This window comes from Myotis yumanensis, unplaced genomic scaffold (genome assembly GCF_028538775.1).
Source record: "Myotis yumanensis isolate MYYU_CA2020_CCGP unplaced genomic scaffold, mMyoYum1.0.hap1 SCAF_7, whole genome shotgun sequence".
Taxonomy (NCBI): Eukaryota; Metazoa; Chordata; class Mammalia; order Chiroptera; family Vespertilionidae; genus Myotis; species Myotis yumanensis.
The window spans coordinates 164,866-183,689 of NW_027223758.1; the positions used below are offsets into that span (position 1 = coordinate 164,866).

General features: G+C 51.6%; 1 protein-coding gene across 1 annotated transcript in view; it reads left to right on the forward strand.

The window, feature by feature from the left end:
* Positions 1–14,398, forward strand: part of LOC139014291 (THO complex subunit 4-like) — a 36,935-nt gene extending 22,537 nt beyond the window's left edge. The window contains 3 exon segments of the mRNA XM_070421295.1: positions 10,435–11,047; positions 12,809–12,938; positions 14,262–14,398. Coding sequence (XP_070277396.1) covers positions 10,435–11,047; positions 12,809–12,938; positions 14,262–14,398 — 880 coding nt within the window.
* Positions 14,399–18,824: the final 4,426 nt, after the last annotated feature.

Below are 18,824 nucleotides of genomic sequence, written 5' to 3' on the forward strand. Positions count from 1 at the left end.
CATTCATAAAATGCTAATAATCATTACACCTAGACTCATGATATAGCCTTTCGAGACTTTTTCTCTGCACCAGTGAGTGAGTAAATATTTTTTGAAATGAACAAATGAATGCTTTACTTTTGATTGAATTATTGTCAAAGCTAAGAACTACCTCAGATTGCTTTTGAAAGGATGCAGAGCATTATGAAGAATTGAAAGCATCATAAAGGTTAATCTCATTTCTGCACCCCCAAAGTTCACCCCCCACCCCCATAACCCACCTGTGTCATTTAGTGTCCAGCAGATAGAAGTGCCTGCTGTGGGGCTGCTGCCTGAGTCAAAGGGTCAAGCTGTTATCCTTTTTAAGGGACTCAAGTGTCTGAAATGTCTCAAATGTAACAGAAAAGGTTGCTCTTTGGTGTTGATGTGAAAAATTTGAGCAGAAAATTCTAAAGCAAAATTGCACAGTAAGAAAGAAGAAAGCCTTAGACAAGGTCATTGTTTTGGCATTGCATTTTATTACCTGTTTGACTTTAGGCAGACAGGTAGCTTCCCTTAACCAAGCTCCTCTTCTGTAATTTGGGGATAATGACCCCTACTCTACTGTCTCCTACCAGAGTCACAAGTGTATGGTTATTTGCATTGCATGCAAGTGTGTATGCTATTTTTTAAAAAATGTTTAGAAGTAGAAAGAGCAAAAGCATTGCCACTCTTTATAAAATTCTGGGATCTAATTCTTGGGTTTAACATCAGTAGGAATTAATTGTGATGCAACTACTCTCTCAGAACCCTACTCCAAGTTTTCTTCAAAAACAAAATAATCCCTTGATGGCTAGCAGCTCATTGATCTTAAGTAGAAAAGACAGAAAATAATCCCATTTCACAGAATAATAGCAGGCTTGCCCGTTTTCACAGGGGTCTCAGAGCTCCGGAGTTCTGTGTGTGTTACTTTAAGCACAGCAGAGACGTGCAAGGAGGAAGCAAGGGGAGAAGCCAGATAGGCGGTGTGCCTGTGGGGGCACCGCAGGGTGTGCTGCAGGGTTGCCTACAGGTGCACACCTGGCTCCTGGTGGCTCTCAGGGGAGGAATGGGCCTTGCATGGGAGGCAGGTGACTCAGCTTCTATCCTACCTCAGAGACAAGCTGTGCAATCTGGGTTTCATCATGTCCTCTCCTCTCCCTGAGCCTTGGTTTCTCTATCTATAAAGGGAGGGAGTTAGCCTAGATGAGTTCCTTCCAGTCTTAAACATCTAGGATTCTGGGTTATTTCCCATTCATGCCTTCCCAAATAAAAGTTTGGTAGAGAATTACCACATCCTGATGAATCAGGTGGTATGTCTTATAGAGAAGTCTACGCCAAGATGTTCCAGGACATCCTGCACACCAACAGCATCTGGAGACTGCCCCGACCTGCAGGGCACGCTTCGTGGGTACACCGCACCAAATCCTGCAAAGGAATGAGAGGATAGGAGACGCGAAGAAATGGAGGCAAGACAAAGTTCTGATCAAGCCTCAGTTTTATTTTTACAGCAGGTGGTATTTATACTGTTTCTAGAGGAAGGGGGTGGGCAAAGGAAGTCGTTAAGGATGTAACAGACTTTGGAATGTCGCAGCTTATCAGCGGAGATGTAGCTTGCTTTGTGCTTAGGGTGAGGGTATGTTATCTTTTAACTCCAGGCTAAATCGCAAGGTTAACTTTTAACTCCAGGCCAAACCAGGAGTTGGCTTGGAGGAGCCAGAAACCTCTTGTTGTAAGCTGGAGATGTATATGTGATTTATAATGGCTCCCAACAATTCCTCCCTTACCATTTAGTTAAGGGTGGGCATTAACCGACTGGGGGAGTAGTGACCTGGTTCCTCCCATGAGATCGGCAGATCTCACCTCTGGTGGCTCTTGGTATCTTTTGGGGAGGAGAGGCAGAGCCAACAATTATATATGTATGGATACCAACCTCTATGCAAACCAGGTGTGCTCACAGAGAAATCCAGAGGCGGTCGAGAAAATTTTGATTTTCTGTTTTGACCTTCACTTGCAGTGCTTTGCCCTGCACCCAGACGGTACCCATACCATACCTCTATATAGAGTGTAGGTAAGCATTCCTCTGGCTTTATGCTGTCCCTGTGGGGAGGGAGCTCTGGCAATCATAATCACGTTCTCGGTCTATAGTAGTTAAACGGTGGTAGTGAACCTGAATGGGTTTGGCCAGGATGCTATCAATTTGCTGTTTGACAAAACTTGTCAGTTTCTTAAAAGCCCATGGACCAAAGGTTAAAATTAACAGTAAGCTGACAAGGGGGCCAAGTGCAGGAAGCAGGTAGGGGAGTAGGCCATTGAGTCCGCTCCAAAGGGGGTTTTCGAACAGCTCTCTTCGCCTTTTCACCAGGTCTTCCTGGAGTTTTCTTATCTTGTCTTCAGACGATATCAGATTTGTTGGCATAAAAACAGCAGCGTTCCTGTAGGGCTAAACATATTCCTCCATGCTCTGCTATAAGTAAATCTAATCCTCTTCTATTTTGTAAAACTACTTCTGCTAGGGAGTCAATTTGGTCTTGGAGATCATTGATAGTACCTGAAAGAGCCTGAACATCAATTAACTGATTAGATAATTTATTATAGGTATGTAATGCGGTTCCTAATCCAGCTGTGCCAGTGGCCACAGCTCCAGAGACTCCCAGTCCTATAAGTAAAGGAATAAATTGGACAGCCCGCTTACTGCGTCCAGCAATGTAATCAAGGCTGGGTAGGGGGACAGGTTCTCCCCCTGGAATAATATCAATGTCAGGGAGAATACTAGCCTGAACACATAATCCTATCCAGTTTAAAGGTAGAGCTGTATAGGCCATATTACCTCCACATACAAACACTCGTCCAGGAGCGGGGCAAAGGGAGGAACTGTGATTGTGAACGGGAGAGCAGTTAACAAAGCTAACGAAGCCTACATCTAGATCATAACTATTATTCTGGGGGAGTTTTTGTAGACATGAGGAAAAGTTGAATGCAACAGGTTGAGTTCTAAAGGGCAAACTGAGGGTACAATTATTATTAGAAGTGATGTTACTGATGTCATCTGGAATGACAAGGGGCATAGGTGTACCTAGGGTCATGCATAGCCAACAGTTTTCTGCAAGGGATGGATTGGAGGCATTTAAAGCACGAAGTGTGGCTTCTAAGATATCAGAGGTTTGGGTGTCTAGATCTACTCCTGGTGATTTAGGTAAGGCTAAAGGGTGATAGTGGAGGGGAGGATACATGTTTCTAATGAATTCTTCAATTTGGTTCTGAACTAGGGTTTCCCTGACTCTGTCAGAATTTATAGTATGATAAGCAGCTTCCTTATTTGATGACCCATCAGTAAAAACAGTTAAAGCTCCAGGAATTGGTTCCTGCGTAGTATTTTTTGGTATAATGATGGAGATCTTATATAAAAATTGTAAAAGTTTATCTTTTAATAGGTGACAACTAAGTTCCCCTGAATATCCATTTAACCCAATTTGCCAATTTTAAGTCAGTTTGAAATAGCATTTATTCTTTTAACTTTACTTGTCCTAAGTTATGGACAGTAAATGACCTTAATTAAATTTCTGGTATTAGTTTTTGGGTAAATTTACATAAACTTTGTTTAAGGAGACAAAACACAAATTATTTAATTTAGCTTTTGAGGCCCAATATATTGATTTTTAATTTTAGTTAGGCATCTGAAGGAAACCTTTTTATTTCCTTCCAGACAGCTTTCTTTCTCACACAAGCAACAAATGTAACAAGTAAATTTAGTATTTAGTAAACTTTTGATTCACAAGGGACAAATGCTGCCCCACCTCCAGCCTAATTTAAAATGCAGCGGCGAGGAGCTTTTGTTATTTCAAATTACATCTTAAAATTCCACTGCTGTATTTTAAGAAATATTAAACAAAATTACTTGTTTTGCCCTTTCTCAGAGGCAAAAACCTAAAATACATTTATTAATTTATATTTGATAAAGCTTTCCATGTGATTTCAAGTATATTAAATTGGCTTTATTAAAAAATCCTTTAAGAAGAGAGAATAAACTTTTGAAAACATTTCAGGGCACATGAAATGTCCCAAAGTCATTCCTTGGTTATAGTTTTGAAATCCAACTTGAAAGACCATCAAATATATACATATATATATATATGATTTAAAGATTATATACCTTTTATAATTATTAAGAGATATCAATTAAATTTAAACTGATCTTTGTATTTAAAATTTTTGTTGGGATCACAGAATTTATCCTCTTTTTTCATTAGAAATGTTTTGGCCAGCCTTTTCAATTAACAAAGGGCCGGTTTTTTACCGGGCTACTTAGATTTTTATAATTAATATAGATCAATAATTCTTGAGATTCAAATCTAGATTATTATTTTAAGGCAGTTATTTTGGTAACTTTTCTATAACAGACAATTTTACTAAATTTCTTTGAGGCTTTTAAGATTAACTTTGGAACAGGCTTTATTAATATTTCAAAAATCACTCTTTATTATGGAAATATACCAATCTTATTGCTAGAACCAGCCTGCATTTCTTCCCTGGCTCAAATATGCCATTTTTCTTAGGAAATAATCAGTCTTGGGTTTTATTCTGTACATTTGTAAAGAGATTTTTAGCTCAAAACTCTATCTAAATGTCCAAAATTGGATGATGCGCGCTTTTAGTTCCAAGCCAGTTTTTCTCTTTACACGTGAACAGAAATCCCAGACGCATTTTCTAAATTTTGTAAAACTTTTTTAATTACGAGAAGGAGATTTTAAATTTGAATACTGGGGAGGAGGCGTCCATGTAGGATCGCCATGTGTTCCTTTTTCCTTTCCCCTACATATCCTGCTTTGGGGGAAGTGTTAGCAAATGACTCAGATGGCGTATTTTTCCCCAAAGTCATGCTTAATAGAAAAAGACTTTTTAAATTTTTTCCTATTTCGCTTTCTAAAGTCATGGTTAACACCCAAGGTAATCTTAGCCAAAGTTTGGTTGTCATAAGATGTTCTCCAGTAATTTTTAAATAAAACACCAAGTAATCTCATTGCAGGAGAGCCCACAGCTCTGCCCTCTCCTGCCATCTCTGAATCTCTCCGAACCAGAGAGAGATTCGGCAGCGGGGTTTCATTTCTTAAAAGTAAAGAAGCCTTTTAAATCTTTCTTTTTAACCCTAAATCTTCGCGCCTTGAGGGACTCCCTGAGTCCTTCAAGAAGCCTTTTAAATCTTTCTTTTTAACCCTAAATCTTCGTGCTCTGAGGGACTCCCTGAGTCCTTCAAGAAGCCTTTTGAATCTTTCTTTTTAACCCTAAATCTTCGTGCTCTGAGGGACTCCCTGAGTCCTTCAAGAAGCCTTTTGAATCTTTCTTTTTAACCCTAAATCTTCGTGCTCTGAGGGACTCCCTGAGTCCTTCAAGAAGCCTTTTAAATCTTTCTTTTTAACCCTAAATCTTCGCGCCTTGAGGGACTCCCTGAGTCCTTTAAGAAACAGCTCATGAGAACTCAGAGCCTGACCCATGTCTTAGCCTCTTCCACGTAAGCCTCCGGGACGTATAAACCCCGTACCAGGTCAGCCCAGGAGTCGACAAGGAGACGAACCAGCGAGGAAGATGCCAACCATCACCTCAAAAGAGAGGCCCCTGTTCACGTGTCATAGGTCTGGATGTTGAAATTCTCTGCTGAGACTACTTCAGTCCTGTTTATGCCACAGGTGTGTTTTCCTACGTAAGCAACCTGTTGGTATGATCCGCCAACTCGGGCCCCTGAATCAGAGCTCCCCAGATCGAAACTTGTTGTCAAGTGCCTTCCTCGGAGCTGTTTTTGCAGCTCACTCCTCCTACGTAAACAGCCGGTTGGTATAACCCGCCAACTCGGACCCTTGTGAGGCAAGAAACCTGCTAGGACCCTCAGGCATTCACCAGTCGGGAGTCAGGCACACCATGAGTGCTCACAAGGTGGACGACTTGCGTTTTTAAGTAGGCAAGGAGTTTTCCCGGAGTAACAGTGACACAAGTTCTTACTGGATTACTTCTAATTTTGGGTGGACGGTTTAAGCTTTAAAGTAGGCAAAAACACTTACTTCAGAGTCTCAGCTGGAGTCCCCATTTTCTCAGAAAGACCACTAAGACAAGGTGAACGCAGGGTTTTTGGAAGGAGTCAACCACGTGGAACGAAACCAAGGGACAAGCCTGAGTGATTCGGAGTTCTCTCTGCCGAAATCGGGTACCTTTCACTCTTCCCCGAAACAACAAGAGAGTGCTCAAAGTGGACTAGAGGCAGGAGACAAGGATGGAGGCAATGAGGGAAGAGAATGCCTATCCAAAATAAATGCGTTCACTTACCAAAGCAACAGGTCTGACTCGCAAAGCGGGTAAGCAGAGCGGCGACCAGGAAAAAAGCAGGCTGACTCACAGGGCGATCCCAGTGGCGCCAAAGGGAGGTCCGGCCGGACATAAAAAGTGAACGTTCCTGAGGAGGATTGGAGAGCAGAGATCACGTTTGGGCGCCAGTTATGCCCCGACCTGCAGGGCACGCTTCGTGGGTACACCACACCAAATCCTGCAAAGGAATGAGAGGATAGGAGACGCGAAGAAATGGAGGCAAGACAAAGTTCTGATCAAGCCTCAGTTTTATTTTTACAGCAGGTGGTATTTATACTGTTTCTAGAGGAAGGGGGTGGGCAAAGGAAGTCGTTAAGGATGTAACAGACTTTGGAATGTCGCAGCTTATCAGCGGAGATGTAGCTTGCTTTGTGCTTAGGGTGAGGGTATGTTATCTTTTAACTCCAGGCTAAATCGCAAGGTTAACTTTTAACTCCAGGCCAAACCGGGAGTTGGCTTGGAGGAGCCAGAAACCTCTTGTTGTAAGCTGGAGATGTATATGTGATTTATAATGGCTCCCAAGAGGAGACAGCACTGTCACCAGGACTTTGGCATTCCTGGAAACTTGCAGAAACCGGAGAAGATCGGTGATATGTCTTATAGAGAAGTCTACGCCAAGATGTTCCCATACAGAAACCTTTTGGGTTTGTGGCAGCTAGACTATGGCTATAGAAGACTGCTGAATGTAGTGGTGCATGATGGCTTATGCATTACTGGTTGGATGTATGGGCCTCGCCTTAACACCCATGTGGATGGCCCAATGCAATTCGAGCCTTCGTTTCGAATTCACCTGATGCAGAGGAAATCAGCCACGGTGGAGTACATGGACGACTTGTACAGCTTTTCCCACAGCCGCCTCATGCAGATTCAGAAGGACAGGTTCAGCATCTGGTGGATCCAGAGAGACCTCCGAAGGGATTCACCAAAGCGCCTTAGGGGAGGACGGGAACTGGGGAGTCTTCATCCTGTTCGATGAGAACTACTTCTGGTTCATCTGGCTGGAGATGAAATACTTCATCCTGTTAGACAGAGTCCAGAACACCTTCCAGCATGTGGAGGCACCATCCCCACAGGCCTTCTTGGAGATGCTCTGAAACATTCAGCCCGGACCCCCCAGGAGGAGCAGCTTGCATACACTTTGAATACTGGACCTTCTGACCTCGTGACCGACCTTTGTTCGATTTTATTTTTAATCCTCACCTGATAAAATATTCCCCTTGATGTTTAGAGAGAGTGGGGAAGAGGGGGGGAAACAGACATAATCCATGTGAGAGAAACACATCAGTAGTTTGCCCCCTGCCCAAGCCCGGACCAGGGCCAGGCTGGGTAGAGGCCAGAAATTGAGGTAGAAATAAACCTTAGACCAGGGGTCTCAACCGTCCTAATGCTGTGACCCTTTAATACAGCTCCTCATGTTGTGCGGAGCCCCAATTTCCTTGTTACAAATTGAACATGAACATGATTTTGGATAGATAGATAGACAGATAAGTAGATAGGTAGATAGAAATATAAAGATACCGGGATAGCCCTGAACTGCCTGGTGGTGGCCATGTTGCCGGGCCCCACCACAGAGTGGTGGTACAGATGTCTATGGACCTGTCCCTGTTCATCAGTCTATGTTGTTCTCTATATTCCACAAATGAGTGAGATCACATGGTATTCATTTTTCTCTGACTGGCTAATTTCACTTTGCATAATGCTCTCCAGTTCCACCCATGCTGTTGCAAATGGCAAGAATTCCTTCTTCTTCTTCTTCTTTTTATTTTTCAACGCAAGGTAGTATTCCATTGAGTAGAAGATAAGAAGGCTCTGCATCTGCTCATAGATAAGCATGACCAGCGAGGCTTAGGAGGAATTCTTCTAGAAGACATAGAGGAAGAACTGCCCAATTCCCAGAAAGCTGTCAAGGCTTTAGGGGACCAGATATTCTTTGTAAATCATCCAGAATAGAAGAAAATTCTTTTCTTCAATGATAAAAGCTGTCAATTTTCTGTGGACGAAGAGTTTCAGAAACTGTGGAGGAGTGTCACTGTGGATTCAATGGGTGAGGAGAAAACTGGTGAAGGCAGCAGAGATATTCAGAAGAATATCTGAAGCGACAGGGTATTTCTTCCATGCAGGAATCCAGACCAAAGAAAGAGGCCCCTATCCAGAGCAGGAAAAAGCCTGTCCACTACACAAAAAGCGACGATTTAAGACTCATAGCGAACACATGGCTGGAGTGCTGAAGGATGACTCTGACATTGCTCCTAGTAAATAGTGAACAGTTTTGTAGTGTGAAGGGGTCACCACACACCAACAGAGGAGGCAAATCAGCTTGAGGAACTGGATTCAGGTCAGCTTCCTCCCCCCACATTCTTGGATTTGGGGGCCTGGAATGACACCTTCCACGTCATGCCAGATTGAAAAAAAAAAAAAAAAACACTCCTTAAAAAAAATAAAAATAAAAAAATCCTCCATGAAAAACTCTTGATCCGGCCTTTCAACTTTCTCAGGCTTTGGCAAGCCCAGATTGCCACACCCGGACTTGGTCTGTGGGCGGGGGCCTGACCATCCATCCATCCAGAGAGTGAGCAGGGTGGGGGTGAGGGGTGGGGAGGGCCCACAAGATTGCTTGAGCCAGATATAGTCTTTGGCTGTGGATTACAGAGATTGGGTTGACTGGGGCCTTGGCCTGCACCAAAGATCCCGTCCAGCCCTCTGCTGATCGAGAAGCATCAATGCAAGCCCCCCTCCTGCAACCTCCTGTGGGGAAAGCACAGACAGGTGACTAGACTTCCCCATTTCTGGCTAGACCCGAGGTGGGAAGGACATGCAGGGGGCGTTGTCATTGAAAAGGCAGGGGCTGAAGGGTGTTCATGGATGGCGACCGACTGTTCAAAGCAAGGATTGTCCATGCGTGACTGTGGATATACACGCACAGACGCACATACTTGCGCACACACACAAACTCCCACACCCACACCCACACACTTATCCCTCCCGCCTCTAACCCTCCGCCCCCCGGGTCACCCTGCCACACACAAACACACACATACACACACACACACACACACACACACACACACACACGGGAGCACAAGATATCTGCCGAGTGAGGCACGCCTAGGAGATTTCCCGTGGCTTTGTTTCCTTTTGGCCCGTCCTGGGCCCACCAGAGCCTGTCTAAGTATGTATTGTCCCCACTTCCACCGAGAAAAAACGGCGATGCCCTCGCGCAAGGCGTGGAGATGGAGCCCTGCGGGCCTCCTTGGACACCTGCCCCGTCTCCCAAGTACTCTCCCAAGCCCTGTGAATCGCTTGGGCGGGCCAGTGGCGCCCTCTCCTGGTTCTGGAACGCCAATGTAAGCCTCCTCCCCTCAACTTGAGGCCCAACCAGTGACTTTGGTCCTGGGGGCGGCTGATTGGTCAAGCAGGCGGCTGATTTGGCTCCTCCCACCAGCTCTGGGGCTATTAAAGAACGCAGGGCCTTCTTTGCAGAGCTTCTCAGCCCTAGGCTTATAGTGGTTGTGATCTTCGTCCTCGTTCTCCAAGGGAGGAGCTTTCAGGAGAGAGGTCTCACCAAGACCCGGTGCCAGGACATAGAAGCCGCTAGAGCACCTGGCTAGAGCCTGGCTGGGCTGCTGATCTACTGAACGCTGTCTCGGTGTCATTTCTTCTTCACCGACTCGTCCACACCCTTGGGAAGCCCTGGGCCTGGACCCCAACATCTGGGACAGCCCCGGCGCCACGCGGGAAGTGAAGGACCGGCGTCCTTCCGCACGGGCTCCATCTGAGGCTGATTCGGGCCCCGCCATGGCCGACAAAATCCAGATGTCACTGGACGATATCATTAGGCTGGACCGGAGCCAGTGCGACGGCCAAGGCGGGGGCCGCGGCCGTGGCGGGGGCGGGGGCGGGTGCAGGGACCGAGGCTGAGACCGAGGCCGGGCCGGCTCCCAGGGAGGCCACGGCCAGGGCCACGGCCACGGCGGGGACAGGTACCACGGCCGGGACCCAGGCAGGGCCAGTTCCCAGGGAGGCCTCCCCGGAGAGCTGGGGCGGCGGGTCGTTCCGGAACAGGGCGGCCCTTGGCCGAGGCAGGAACCGGCCGGCACCCTACAGAAGGCCCAGACAGCTTCCCCACGAGTGGCAACACGACCGCTTCCGCAGGGCATTCGGCACGGATACCGGCCTGACCATCTGGGGGAAGCTGCTGTTGTCCAACCTGGATTTTGGAGCGTCCGAAGCGGACATCCAGCAGCTCTTTGCGGAGTTCGGGCCTCTGAAGCAGGCCGCTGCCCATTACGACCTCTCTGGCCGCAGCCTGGGAACAGCCCACGTGCACTTTGAAAGGAAGGCAGAAGCCCTGGAAACCAGGAAACAGTACAATGGTATCCCTTTGGATGGCCGTCCCCTCCACATCCAGATCCTCACCTCGCAGATGCACACGCAGCCCAGGCCGGTACCAAGTGTCAACAGAGGCTGGGTGACTACAAACCGAGGATCTGGAGGCTTCGGCTGCGGCACCACTCAGGACCGCGCCCACGGAGGCAAGCGGTGTCCAGGCAGGCGCACGGGGTGCCATTCAAAGCCACACATCTCGGCGGTGGAGTTGGACGCCCAGCTGGACGCTTAGAGCGCGATGAGGGACACCCAGCAGTTGGACGCCCAAAAGGGCGCTTACAACTCGATGAGGGACACCAAAAGGATGAACGCCCACCTGGGCGCTTACCATGCCATGAGGGACACCAAAAAGTTGGACTCCCAGAAGGACGCTTACAGCTCCATGAGGGACACCGAGAAGTTGGACTCCCAGCTGGACGCTGACAGCGCGATGAAGGACGCCGAGGACTTGGACGCCCTGCTGGACCATGACGATGCGATGATGGACACCAGCTAAAGCACCAGCAAGTCAGTGTGCGCGAGGATGGCCAGGGACCTGGGGCCAATGATGGAAATGTTTCTTCTGTTTGGAAATAGGATTCAAAACTCCTAGAAAGATTTTTCATTAACTTTTATTTTATTCAATAACTCTGAAAAAGATGTTTTGTGCCGAGGTCATTTTCGGGATTCATTTTACCGGTTGCTGTTTTCACCTTTGCCATAATCACCCAAAAAGGTGTGGGAAAAACAAACAAACAACAAACAAACGAACAAAATAACTCCTTCCCTAAGATAAAACAACAACAAAATGCCCTCCTCAGAAGAATAGGTTGATCCCGCCTTTCCAATTTCTGAGGCTTTGGCAAGCCCAGGTGTCCAGGCCTGGACTTGGTCTCTGGGTGGGGGCCGGACCATCCATCCACAGATTGAGCGGGGTGGGGGGAGGGTTGGGGGTGGGGCGTTGGGGGGTGGGCGTGGGTGGGGTGTCGATCAGATGGACAGGCCAGGACATCATCTTTGGCTGTGGATTACAGAATTTGGGTGGACTGGGGCAGGGGCTGAAGAGCCCATCCTTCCCTCTGCTGGTCCAGAAGTGTCAATGCAAGCCCCCCTCTTGCAACCGCCTGTGGGGAAAGCACAGACAGGTGACTGGACTTCCCCATTTCTGGCTAGACCCGAGGCGGGAAGGACATGCAGGGGGCGTTATCATTGAGAAGGCAGGGGCTGAAGGGTGTTCATGGATGGCGGCGGACCGTTCAAAGCAAGGAGTGTCCGTGCGTGACTGTGGATGTACATGCACAGACGTACACGCTCGTGCGCGCACACACAAACTCCCACACCCACACCCACACACCTATCCCTCCCGCCTCCAACCCCCCCGCCCCCCGCCACACACACACACACACACACACACACACACACGAGCACAAGGTACCGCTAACAAGATATCTGCTGAGTGAGGCACGCCTAGGAGATTTTCCGTGGCTTTGTTTCCTTTTAGCCCAGACTGGGCCTCCCGGAGCCTGTCTAAGTATGTATTGTCCCCTCTTCCACCGAGAAACAACAGCTATGCTGTCCGGCAAGACGTGGAGACCGAGCCCTGCAGGCCTCCTTGGGCACCTGCCCCGTCCCCCAAGTCCTTTCCCAAGCCCCGTGAATCGCTTGGGCGGGCCAGTGGCGCCCTCTCCTGATCCTGGAGCGCCAATGCAAGCCTCCTTCCCTCAACTTGAGGCCCAACCAGTGACTTTGGTCCTGGGGGAGGCTGATTGGTCGAGCGGGCGCCTGATTTGGCTCCTCCCACCAGCACTGGGGCTATTAAAGAACGCAGGGCCTTCTTTGCAGAGCTTCTCAGCCCTAGGCTTGTCGTGGTAGTGGTCGTCGTCCTCGTTCTTCAAGGGTGCTTTCAGGAGAGAGTTCTGGCCAAGACCCGGTCCCGGAACATAGAAGCCGCTAGAGCATCTGGCTAGAGCCTGGCTGGGCTGCTGATCCACTGAACGCTGTCTCGGTGTCATTTCTTCTTCACCAACTCGTCCACACACTTGGAAACCCCTGGGCCTGGACCCCAACATGGGACAGCCCCAACGCCATGCAGGAAGTGCAGGACCAGCGTGCCTCTGCACGGGCTCGATTCGAGGCTGATTCAGGGCCCGCCATGGCCAACAAAATCCACATGTCACTGGACAACATCATTAGGCTGGACCGGAGTGAGCGGGACGGCCAAGGTGGGGGCCAAGGCCGTGGCGGGGGCAGAGGCAGGGGCAGGGACCAAGGCTGGGACCTAGGCCGCTCCCTGCCCCAGTCAACCAGACTTCTGCCAGGGGTGGCCCTGGCTTTCCTCGGTCCCACATTCTTGCTGCTCCCAGATCACCTGCTGTCAATCTCCTGGACCACACGGGGGAGCTCTTTGAAGTTGCAGAATATCTCGCCATCTGGCAGGTGGATGCAGCGCATGAGGTGGATCTCTACCTTAGAGTTCATGCACTGTCCCGTGTTGTGGGTGACCGTGGCATACTTCCAGCTCTTTGGGCTCCAGTCACTTGGCAGCCGCCATTTTGTTTTTTAAATATATTTCCTTGATTTTTTAACAGAGTGGAATGGAGAGGGATAGATATTTAGAAACCTCAAAGATAGAGAAACCTCAATCAGCTGCCTCCTGCACACCTCCTACTGGGGATGTGCCCTCAACCAAGGTATATGCCCTTGACCAGAATCGAACCTGGTACCCTTTAGTCTGCAGGCCGATGCTCTGTCCACTGAGCCAAACCAGTTAGGGCGGCAGCCGCCATTTTGAAATGGCAAAGGTCAATCCCTCTCTTTTATCCTCTCCCCGCTGCCCCAAATCCGGCATGTTAACTTCCCCGGCCGTGTGTCCACGTCACTCCTGTGAGTTCGTCCCTCTGTCCATCAGAGGCGCCTTCCACGAAATTTTTCAAAATCCCCTTTTAGAGGCCAGAGCATGCGCGTCATTAAGTGGTCGACCGGGCTGCGCCGGGCAGGCGTGTGCCGAGTGAGCCTCGCTCACCGGGCTCTACTTTGTGGCCGTTATCTGAGTCGCAGAGCTCCGTAGGTGGGGGCCGGTATGGGCGGTGCGTGGAGGATGGCAGAGGACGAGGCAGGTTGGTACGAGCGCACACGTGGTCCCTGTCGTCAGATATGGTTCTTCATTTTTCTGTGAGCGAGCTTGGGCCAACTCTGTGTCCAGGCCTTCCGGCGACACAGTGGTTCTAGGCGCCTGCGGAATTTTTTCAAAGTCCTGATTCGGAAGCACGTTTGACAGGGCGTTGCCCGCACGTGCAAAGTGGTGAGGGAGGCCGTGGACTGCCCGGCCCTCTTCTCTTGCTGCCACCTGTCCATGGCACGCTATTTACGTGCTTTGGGGGGTCAACCAGATAGCTCCGTCCCTTACTTTTGCACCCCCCCCCGCCCTTCTTTGGTGGTGATGGTGTCCCGTGGGGTCTCTGTTGGCCGCGACTCGCTTCCGGGAGTCCAGCGTGATCTGAAGACAGAGGCCCCCATCACTGGCACCATGCATGTTTTGCCTAAAGTTGGCATTTTGTACCACGAGATGAGTGTGGACACGCTGTCCTCGGGTGATTGGACAACAGGGGGTGTGCCCGGGAGCTTCTCGGCAGCGACCAGAAGCATGACTACCCCGTCCATGCTGCACGAGCGAAAGCCATAAGCATAGGGCCTGCGAGCACTGGCTGCTGCTGTACGTCTCAGACCCTGTCCCCGAGGACTGTGCTCTCCCCCTCCGCGTGGTAAGAGAATGGAGGGCTTTACATGGCGAAGCTGAAGTGCAGTCTCGTTTTCTGGACGGTTTTCTCCGCCCTGTTTCCCTTATGCTCGCTGGGGGGCCGCCTCGCTCCCCGCCCCGTTTTTGTAGCAGATCGATTGATATGGTGATGTAGCGCTCTCCCGGGTGGGCCTAAGCTGCGCCAGCCAAGAGACAGACATTCCTTGGCGAATGGGACTGCTCTTCTCGCTCTACCCGCTGGCCCCTCTCCTCTCCTCCCTGATAGTCGGCGGTGCGTGGAAGGGAAGGGGTAAGGAACCCGCCCGACCTTGGTGTCACGCTGGTGGTCTCTCTTACGCAGTGGACACCCTCCGCTCGCCTTTCCCGGCCTGCGTTGCCGCAGGCGCCCCTCCCCGCAGCGGGGAGGGGCTGTCCATCATCACTCCGCATGCGCCTCCCCGTTGGGCGTGTTGTCGCTGTTTCACCTTGGCCCTTGGTGGGTGCCCCTGGAGCTCTCCTGGATGTCCTGCAGGTGCCCGAGGCTGAGCTGGTGGTGTGCTTTCCCGCTCCCCTCGAGCCCACAGCCAGGCTGCTGCTGTCGGCGGTGCTCTGGAGGGGAGTCCCGGGGGAGTCTGGCTGGATAAGGGGAAGGCACGTCCGTCCCCCTCCCGGAAGGGGGACCGGGCCCTGCAACGTGTGCTGCGCTGGCGAATGCGATGGGGCCGAGTCAGCGGTGCCGGCCGCTGGCTGACCGTGAGAGTTAATTTTGTCCTGCCGCCTGTTCTTCCGTTACTGTAGTGTGTTTTTTTTCTCTCTTACAACATGCCAGTGTTCCCGACGCAACACCACGGGCTCTCTTTTAGTTAACTGTGGATGAGGCCCCCAGTGAGGCAAGAGGACGAAGCCCAGAGGCAGTACGGACTCGCTACTGCTGCGCTCTCTCACTCCACGGCCCCTCTTGCGAGCGCTTGTTGTGTGTCCATCGTGTGCTTGGCCCTGTCCCAGTCGGGTCTTCCCCCTTCCCCCCTGTTCCCTCGGAAGTGTCTCCACGTGGCTCCCCCGGCCCGATGGGGTGTTTCTGCTGGGGTTGGGGGACAACGCGTCCTCAGTGAGAAAGCCTTCTCTAGCGATCCGAGAGGGTGCCCTGGGGTACCGGACCACCCAGCTGACACCCCTAATCTGGAAGCGCGTTGTGTTAGCAGCCTCTGTGTTTGGGCTCTTGTGCTCCTCTCGCACAGGCTTCGAGGGGCCTAGTGGCGACGCCGCTGTGCCTTACCTTGGCCCGCAACTTCAACCTTCGAGTCTGGGGAGGGTCCTGCCGGGCGGGGCTGGCATCTGTCGCGGAAGTGCTGCGTTACGTGAGCGTGCACGCGCGCGTTGCTGCATGCGCATCCCCTGCACCGGGGCAGATTCTCTCCATTTGCGTGTCAAAGCGGTTGGGGGGCCGAGGAGGACTTCCCCGTCCCAAGCGTTCCTGCTCGCACGCCTTGATGCGAGTCCCTGTCTGGGTCGGACCAGGCAGATAAACGGATTGGCGGCTAGAGAGAAGCCGCAGTGGTTCCCCTGTGGTTGCTGAGGGTCGCTTGTATGGCCTTTCCTCGTTGGGGTGGGCCTTGGCTGCGGCGGGAGGAGGCTTCGAAGTTGTGTGCTTGGGAGGATTGTCCCGGGCGACACGGGGCCGCCCTGTGTGTCTGTGGTGGTGGGATCCCCGTGTTTGTTTACCCGGTGTCCAGGTCCGGTGCCTTGCCTTGATGTCTGTCCTCTGCTGTGCATGCCTGGGAGAAAGAGGGGACTCTAGGTCCTCTCGGCTGAGCATCACAGGCGGTGGTGGCCGTAGCCGGTGGGCGGCGGGGCCTGGAACCACCTGTGAGGTTGGTTGAAGTTTGTTTCCGGTGGAAGCCAGTCAGCATTTCCTGGGTCTCTGTGGGATGTCCCGTGGACCTGGAGGGGCCTCGTCGTTGATACCCACATTTGTCCCGGTGCGGCGAACTGACTCATTTCCCGGCCTTGTCCTTTTTCTCCTTCCGTTCTTTCTCGCCAAGCGAACCGTGTCCTCAACTCACCTCGCCGGGTGGCCCTGAGTCCAGCTCAGCCCACTCGTGCAGTCACTGCTGCACCTCCCCCCCCCCCCCCCCCCCCCCCGCACCTCGCTGCCCGGGGGTGGTAGCCTCATCTCCGTGTCCATCTGTCGGTCCCATCTGCCTAGCCGATGCCCTTACGGGGCCATGCCTGCAGTCGTGTGTCGCCTCCTGGGCCGGCCGCCGCTCCGCTCTGTGCCCGCCTCCTCCCGCTGTTGTGGCATTATCGTTGCGTGGGCGCGCGAGGGTCCGTCTCCCGCATCGCGGCCCAGTTCAGAAGGGCATGCCCGAGTGCCGACCGAGTCACGACCAGCTATCGTGATCTCCGTCCACGCGTCACCCTGGAAGGGGCCCCCAGGCTCTGGCCTGGGATGTCCCTTGTCTGTGTGTGCGTGTCCCGGCTGTCAGGCTGTCTGCCTGGGTGCCATATCCAGCATCACTCTCGGCCGCCATTGGGCCCCCCGGGGGGATGCCCCACACCCGTGCCCCTCCATGGCGCTGCCGCATGTGCTGCGCCCTCATCCACGGGTGCGGGCGGTGCTTCCACCTCACCGCCGCTGGTAGCAGTCCGCCCCTTGCTGGGTTTGGTGCAGTGTGGAGCGGGCCCCGCCGCTCACCTTGTTGCCCAAGGCTCTGCAAGCCCTCGCCCGCTCACTCGCTATTGCTCGCTTCCTCCAGTGCTCGGCACGTCCGCCCGCGCCTGGAGAACGCACCGCGGGGGCACGGCCTCTGGCTCCCCGCGCTCTCCTACCTGGTTGACCCTGCCAGGACCATATGCTTGTCTCAAAGATTAAGCCATGCATGTCTAAGTACGCACGCCGGTACAGTGAAACTGCGAATGGCTCATTAAATCAGTTATGGTTCCTTTGGTCGCTCGCTCCTCTCCTACGTGGATAACTGTGGTAATTCTAGAGCTAATACATGCCGATGGGTGCTGACCCCCCTCGAGGGAGGAGGTGCGTGCAGTTATCAGATCAAAACCAACCCGGACAGCCTCCCCTCTGTCCCTCTCGGGCCGTGGGGGTGGGTGCGGACGGCTTTGGTGACTCTAGATAACCTTGGGCCGATCGCACGCCCCCGCCTCTGTGGCAGCGACCACCCATTTGAACGTCGAGGGACCCTGAGAAACAGGTACCACATCCATGGAAGGCAGCAGGCACGCAAATTACCCACTCCCGACCCGGGGAGGTAGTGACGAAAAATAACAATACAGGAGTCTTTCAAGGCCCTGTAATTGGAATGAGTCCACTTTAAATCCTTTAACGAGGATCCAATGGAGGGCAAGTCTGGTGCCAGCAGCCACGGTAATTCCAGCTCCAATAGCGTATATTAAAGTTGCTGCAGTTTAAAATCTCGTAGTTGGATCTTGGGAGCGAGCGGGGTGGGCGGTCTTTCGCGAGGCGAGCCACTGCCAGTCCCCGCCCCTTTGCCTCTCGGAGTCCCCTGGATGCTCTTAGCTGAGTGTCCCGCGGGGCCTGAAGCTTTTACTTGGAAAAAATTAGAGTGTTCAAAGCAGGCCCGAGCTGCCTGGATACCGCAGGTAGGAATAATGGAATAGGACCGCGGTTCTATTTTGTTGGTTTTCGGAACTGAGGCCATGATTAAGAGGGACGGCCGGGGGCATTCGTATTGTGCCACTGGAGGTGAAATTGGACTGGTGAAAGATGGACCAGAGCGAAAGCATTTGCCAAGAATGTTTTCATTAATCAAGAACTAAAGTCAGAGGTTGAACATGATCAGATACCGTCGTAGTTCCGACCATAAATGATGCCGACTGGCGATGTGGCGGCGTTATTCCCATGACCCTCCGGACAGCTTCCGGGAAACCAAAGTCTTTGGGTTCTGGGGGGTGTATGGTTGCAAAGCTGAAACTTAAAGGAATTGACGGAAGGGCACCACCAGGAGTGGAGCCTGCGGCTTAATTTGACTCAACACGGGAAACTCACCCAGCCCGGAATCAGACAGGATTAACAGATTGAGAGCTCTTTCTCGATTCCGTGGGTGGTGGTGCATGGTCGTTCTTAGTTGATGGAGCGATTTGTCTGGTTAATTCTGATAACGAACGAGACTCTGGCATGCTAACTAGTTATGCGACCCCCGAGCGGTCAGCATCCCCCAACTTCTTAGAGGGACAAGTGGCGTTCAGCCACCCGAGATTGAGCAATAACCGGTTTGTGATGCCCTTAGATGTCCCGGCTGCACGGCTCTACACTGACTGGCTCAGTGTGTGCCTACCCTATGCTGGCAGGCGCGGGTAACCTGTTGAACCCCATTTGTGATGGGGAACGGGGATT